Consider the following 7,500-nt stretch of genomic DNA (forward strand, 5'->3'; position numbering starts at 1 on the left):
CCTAGCTACCTATATTTATTGGGTACCCATGTAGGAGAACACGGGGCAAAACGGTACCCCATCCTTTTTAGGAGCCAGGCAGTGCTGAGCTCTCTTGGATGAACAAGGAAGCTATTCCTGCAAGTGTTATTTTTGTTTTGATCTGTGGTTGATTCTTTTATCTTTGTTTCTTCTTCTTCTTCTTCTTCTCCTTCTCCTTCTTCTTTCTCTTCTTATTATTATTATTCCTCTTCTTCTTCCTCTTCTTCTTATTATTATTATTCCTCTTCTTCTTCTTCTTCTTCTTCTTCTTATTATTATTATTATTATTATTCCTCTTATTATTATTATTATTATTATTATTATTATTATTATTATTATTATTATTATTATTATAATTATTCCTCTTCTTCATCTTCTTCTTCCTCTTCTTCTTATTATTCCTCTTTTTCTTCTTCTTCTTCCTCTTCTTCTTATTATTCCTCTTTTTCTTCTTCTTCTTCCTCTTCTTCTTATTATTCCTCTTTTTCTTCTTCTTCTTCCTCTTCTTCTTATTATTCCTCTTTTTCTTCTTCTTCTTCCTCTTCTTCTTATTATTCCTCTTTTTCTTCTTCTTCTTCCTCTTCTTCTTATTATTCCTCTTTTTCTTCTTCTTCTTCCTCTTCTTCTTATTATTCCTCTTTTTCTTCTTCTTCTATCTGTGTGACTTTTTTTTTTATTTAGGACTCATAAGCACTACAGGTGCCATTTTGCCCTGTGTTCCCCTACCTACCTAGGTTGCCCATTTTATTTGATTAATTATGATTTATGGTGACAATTAATTAAATATTTGTTTAGACTAATAGATAAAACAATCAGGTGCAACTACCAGAGCAATCAACAGTAAATAGGTAGGTACCTAAATAGGGCGGTAAGTAGGTACTTACTTGTCCGTTACTTATCTACTGTCTGTACGTATATTGTATACCGAATCATTCGAAGCCCCCCTTAGCCAGCCTAGTTAGTTTGGCTGGTAGCGCGTCTGCCTTGTAAGGGCTAGGCCGCGGGTTCAATTCCCGCCCGGGGCGGACTTTATCCTGAACGGATAATGTTTGTTTTTATCCTGAACGGATGAGGTTCGTTCTCGGAACGGCTGGCTTTTTCCTATCCTGTCTTTCTTCTCTCTTCGATTTCGGGACGATAAGACCATAGCTGCAGTTACAGTTCCCTCTGTCAAACCTCTTAAAAAAAAGTTGAGTGTAAAGTTGAGTCCACTCGTAAAATTTGTAGCCAAAACCAAATATCCACCTCTTTTTTTTAAAAAAAATAATAAATAACCGAATGGTTTGTCAAGCGTTGACGAAGTTGGTCAAAATATAAATATTTTGTAGTATGCCTCTCATCAGATGGGCGAGAAGAGACACTATACTTCCCATTTAGGTGCTGGGTCAACACGGGAACACCAGAAAGTAACCCGTTGAAATATTTGCAATCGAAAAACGAGTACAAATTTTTGTCGATGGTGGGATTCGAACCCGGGACCTTCTGCATGGCAAGCAAGCGCGTTACCACTGGACCAACCGTGCGGTTTTCACCATTGGATTCCTTATTGTTTAAATATTTTCTTTAAAAGCCTAAAAGTTATTTCCTCTCTCTCCCTCAGAGAACATATCACGTCGTCGTTGGAGCGGTCACTCTCCGGCGGCACGCTATTCACATATCACACGCCGTCTGAATTGTCGGCCCACTACTCGCGCGCTACGGGAAGTCAATACTCCAGGGGGATAGATAGCGAGGGAGACCTACACGAAACAAATCATGAGAGGACCAAACCTAGCCCCGACCAACACCCGCCATTGAGTCGACAGGGTAAGGAAATGAGTACAAAAAGTAGTGATATCCCCGCAAAAATTCCGTTTTGGTGCTAATTGTTAAGTCAAGTATTTCGACAGGGGAAGATGCAAAAAAGTTGAGAACATAAAAATTTATAAGGAAATAAGCTAAAAAAATAGTGATATCCCCGCAAAAAACCGGTTTTGTTGCTTCATGTAACGCCAAGTATTTTTTTTTTTACCTAAATTAAAAATTTATTTGATTTTTTTTTTAATATCAACCACCTACATTCCAATCTGATTTTAATGTAACAATTCTGTTTGAGTAGTATGCTGTATCACCTGGCAACCTAAACTTTGGCTTTTGTAAAATTATTATTCAAGCCTTTGCCTAGCTTAGCCTAGCACTGTGTATGAACACCACTTTAAATCTCACATTAACCCTTTCGATCTCCCCGGGCCTTTTCAGGGACGCTGGATTCGGACCCCGACACTCAAGGCGGTGCGGGGCCATCTCCCAAACCCAAACCCAACGGCCTGGAAGACGGAATACTCAGTGGCCTCAAAATGTCGGCCGAGACGGTATCAGAAATGGGTCATATAGACTCATCTGAGACGTCTGATGTAAGTCCGGAGGGGTCCGTGTTGCGGCCAAACCCAACGGCCTGGAAGACGGAATACTCAGTGGCCTCAAAATGTCGGCCGAGACGGTATCAGAAATGGGTCATATAGACTCATCAGAGACGTCTGATATAAGTCCGGAGGGGTCTGTGTTGCGACTCAAGATGGAAAATAATAGGAAGGCGAGTCTGCTGCCAATAGAGGAGATGAGACCTTATGAGGAGACTAGCCCTAGGAGGTGAGATCGGATTTTTTTTTATTTCATTTGCATTAACTTGTTGTTTATTAAGTCAAGAAATAATTTGTAGATCTCACTCAAAATAGGGTTCTTGGGCGCCAGGCTGTTTTTAGGGGAGGGCGGGCCTCCCCCCTCTCGACCAATAGGAAGGCGAGTCTGCTGCCAATAGAGGAGATGAGACCTTATGAGGAGACTAGCCCTAGGAGGTGAGATCGGATTTTTTTTTATTATTTTATTTGTATTAACATGTTGTTTATTAAGTCAAGAAATAATTTGTAGATCTCACTCAAAATAGGGTTCTTGGGCGCCAGGCTGTTTTTAGGGGAGGGCGGGCCTCCCCCCTCCTCCCCCCTCTCGACCTTCATTTTTCTCCTTTACTGTAGGCTAGAAGCTAGATGAAAATTTGGAGCATCCACCTACTTCGACAAAATCCTGGATACAGCCGTGCTTAGGAGGCCTACAAAAACCCAATGTAGGTTTAAATTCAATTGAAATTTCTGGGTCCAAATTTCCCTCATGTGTTGGGCATTTATGCCAGATTTAATTAAAATCGGACAAACTATTCGAGATTTATATTGAAACAAACACATAGACAAATTGACATTAACAAACAAACTAAACAAATATGGTAGAGTAGAAAAACTCGAATCTCACTTCCCTCAATCATTCACCTCCATCCTGGTTCTATTTCCAGACACTCGGAAGGTGTCCATCCGATGTCTCGTAAAGTATCCTCGGATCACACCACAGTCTCCTATCCGGAACTGGATAATCCGGACATTGAATTCGACGCCTCCAATCTCATATCCACTTCTCCGGAAGATATATCTGATGATGATTTCCGGCGAGAGTTAAACTTCCTGCATGATGGGAATGGAAATGGTAATGGAACCTCGCAGAGCAGCAGTGGAGGACGACCTTGTAGCATTGCGCACTTTGTAGAAGGTAAGAAGTGTTTACCAGTTGGTTGGTTGGTTGGTATCAAATGCTGGGAATTGACTATCAGGTCTAATAAGCATGATGCGTTCCAATGTAAAATTCTTATCCGGAGGTATTTACTAGTAGTTCTGTGAACTGTAGACCTTACTTGGACTTTTTTGTTTGTACCTATCTTTTGAACAATGTATTTTTACTTTCTATTACTACAGTATAGCGGAGCTATACTAGTAATGAAAGTATTGCAATCGGTCCAAATTTTCAAAATCGGGAAATGGGTGGAAATATCCGTTTTGGGGTCCCCTGATTCCAAAAAAGTGGTTTTTAGCCCATGGTCTGTACGTAACGTACGTACGTACGTAACGTACGTACGTACGTAACGTACGTACGTACGTAACGTACGTACGTACGTAACGTACGTACGTACGTAACGTACGTACGTACGTAACGTACGTACGTACGTAACGTACGTACGTACGTAACGTACGTACGTACGTAACGTACGTACGTACGTAACGTACGTACGTACGTAACGTACGTACGTACGTAACGTACGTACGTACGTAACGTACGTACGTACGTAACGTACGTACGTACGTAACGTACGTACGTACGTAACGTACGTACGTACGTAACGTACGTACGTACGTACGTACGTACCGTACGTAACGTACGTACGTACGTAACGTACGTACGTACGTAACGTACGTACGTACGTAACGTACGTACGTACGTAACGTACGTACGTACGTAACGTACGTACGTACGTAACGTACGTACGTACGTAACGTACGTACGTACGTAACGTACGTACGTACTTTTTTTTTTTTTTTTCAAATACGTATTCCGCAAATGTAATAGAAAGTCGTGTGATGTTCACACCAGATTTTTACATAAAGAACACGAGGGTTTATGATGATAAGTTGATGACTCATCTATTGGTAGGAAAATTTTGGTAGACCAAAAATGGACCCGCTCAATGGAGCAGTTGCAAATGGGTAAAAATTATAAATAAATGCATATTTCTAGACATGGTCTTCACTTGACTGGAGTGGTAAGACCATGTCTAGAAATATGTATGATATCGTACTTGACCATTATCTCAAACTAAACAAAATTTATAAATAAATGGTTGATTCCTACGTAAAAAGTAGTGAAAAATCCAAATCTGAAGTCAAAACTTCGGAAAAATAACTGTAAAAGGTCGAAAATTCAATTTTCATTTTTCGTTCTTATGAAAGAGTTCAAAGATGTGTGACGTCAGACTTCAGGCAGTTGCTCCGTTAGGTGGCGCCAGTATGCAAGCACACTTGCGGAGGAGCAGAAAGAAATGCGCAGAAACGTATGCGCACAAACACATTAATGTGTTGCCTGCGAGGGAGCTTTGTTCGTTATCGCCTGAATAGAAATTAGAACTATTGATGTGACGTTATCGCCTACGGGAGCGTATGCCGTGACGTCAAAGTTCACGATTTACCGGTATTTTTTAAATCGCTTTATCTCGGGATCTAGAAGTCGTAGAAGAAAAAGAAAAATTCCGTTGGTCCTCATTTTTCCTGCTCTATAACTTTGAAACGTCACCCAAGTAAGCGCAATTGTTCTATTCAGGGACCCCAAATTTCAAGGATCGATGTGCCTTGATTTGAGATTTAAGGAACTCACGTACCAAATTTCATCAAAATCGGACCAAGCAGTCGGATGCTAATTTTGAAAATTCATTGAAAACTAGTGCATTTAATGTGCTATCGCCGTGTGGCTGGCTTGGACTTATAAAAGTTCATCTATAAATTGATTGTTTTCTCTCTCCTCCTGGTTGTTAGGCAATGATATAGCTCGTCGCTCTATCAAATGTCGTCATATGCATCTGGTACGACATGATAATGAAGAAGATGAAGATGATGATATAGTCACTGCAGTACTAGATAGAGATGCCAGTCTTCCTTGTTCTTCCACTGCCAGTAAGTATCAACTATCAAATCCTGAATTATTTCTGGTAAACCAGAGAGCTTTTTCGCAACTCTTGTGGGTATCACAGCATAACCAAGTGCCTCCTTTACAATGAGTTTCCATATTTCAATCACGAATACCAACAAAAAATAAATGGAAAATTCCATAAAAATAATAACGAAAAATGAACAAATGTTGTTATTTTACTTGTTAATGCCGCCACTAGTCGCTACTCGAATAAACTAGCTGATTGTCCTCACGAGGCTGAGTGCACCCCAGACTCTAAACACAGAGCCGAAAAAAAACTTCGACCCCTCCGGGAATCGAACTTGGGACCTCCGGAGTGCAAGCCTAGTGTGATACACACTCGGCCATTAAGGGTACTCCAAGAGGCCTTATTATTCTTAATAAGTATAGTGTCTCTCATCGTCCATCTAATGAGAGACATACTAGGGGATGGGCATGCTACGACACAGACCACATGCGTCTAATTTAGTGGTTTCATTACTACGGCGGTGAAACACACATCTTCTAAAAAAAAAAAAAAACGCTAACAAATTCTAATTTATTCCAGGACCAATTACAGGGAAAGACAGCGTCCTAAGCATTGAAGAGAAAGCCCCAGAATCGTCTAATGAAAGCCCTAGCATACCTACAGTACAAGACCCTACATCTGTGGACCAATTGCCTGTCATACCTACGATACAATCTGCACAAGACCTTTCGTCTGAGGATGATGCCAGTCTTCCTTGTTCTTCCACTGCCAGTAAGTATCAACTATCAAATCCTGAATTATTTCTGGTAAACCAGAGAGCTTTTTCGCTCTTGTGGGTATCATAGCATAACTAAGTGCCTCCTTTACAATGAGTTTCGATATTTCAATCACGAATACCAACACAAATAAATGGAAAATTCCATAAAAATAATAACGAAAAATGAACAAATGTTATTATTTTACTTGTGTAAAAAATATTCATATAAGTATTAATCTTTTTACATTGGTAATGCCGCCACTGGTCGCCACTACAATAAACTAGCTGATTGTCCTCACGAGGCTGAGTGCACCCCAGACTCTAAACACAGAGCCGAAAAAAACTTCGACCCCTCCGGGAATCGAACTTGGGACCTCCGGAGTGCAAGCCTAGTGTGATACCCACTCGGCCATTAAGGGTACTCTAAGAGGCCTTATTATTCTTAATAAGTATAGTGTCTCTTATCGTCCATCTAATGAGAGACATACTAGGGGATGGGCATGCTACGACACAGACCACATGCGTCTAATTTAGTGTTTGTTTCATTACTACGGCGGTGAAACACACATCTTCTCGAAAAACGCTAAAAAATTCTAATTTATTCCAGGACCAATTCCAGGGAAAGACAGCGTCCTAAGCATTGAAGAGAAAGCCCCAGAATCATCTAATGAAAGCTCTAGCATACCTACAGTACAAGACCCTACATCTGTGGACCAATTGCCTGTCATACCTACGATACAATCTGCACAAGACCTTTCGTCTGAGGACAAAGAGGACCAAATTCTTATCATACCTACGATACAATCCTTACAAGACCCTACGCCTCAGGACCAATTGCCTATCATACCTACCATTCAGCAATCCCTAGAGTCAGACAGAGAGGGAGATAGCGTGTCACAAAGTACAGTGATCGAGCGGGATCGAAAACCAGTGATTCAATATTTGGATGTACCTAGTATACATATAGAATCGAGTAATCTATTAGATGTGGTTAATATACGGATTAAAGGTAAGAAATCAAAGGAAGGGTAATCAGCGTGTGTACCTATATTTTAATAAAGTCTGGCCGGGGGACTTTAAACAACCAGCCTGAAATATTCCTTGCTAAGGAATTAGCAAAGGTTGAGTGCGAAGGTCATTCAAGCGTAAAATTTGTAGCCAAAACGATAGCGTGTCACAAAGTACAGTGATCGAGCGGGATCGAAAACCAGTGATT

General features: G+C 40.5%; 1 protein-coding gene across 1 annotated transcript in view; it reads left to right on the forward strand.

Annotated features, from left to right (window-relative positions):
* Positions 1-7,500, forward strand: part of LOC103511677 (diacylglycerol kinase eta-like) — a 53,126-nt gene that overhangs the window by 24,424 nt on the left and 21,202 nt on the right. The window contains 7 exon segments of the mRNA XM_026825374.1: positions 1,622-1,827; positions 2,260-2,441; positions 2,444-2,649; positions 3,344-3,594; positions 5,406-5,543; positions 6,107-6,298; positions 6,892-7,293. Coding sequence (XP_026681175.1) covers positions 1,622-1,827; positions 2,260-2,441; positions 2,444-2,649; positions 3,344-3,594; positions 5,406-5,543; positions 6,107-6,298; positions 6,892-7,293 — 1,577 coding nt within the window.

Source organism: Diaphorina citri, unplaced genomic scaffold (genome assembly GCF_000475195.1).
Source record: "Diaphorina citri unplaced genomic scaffold, Diaci psyllid genome assembly version 1.1 scaffold739, whole genome shotgun sequence".
NCBI lineage: Eukaryota > Metazoa > Arthropoda > Insecta > Hemiptera > Psyllidae > Diaphorina > Diaphorina citri.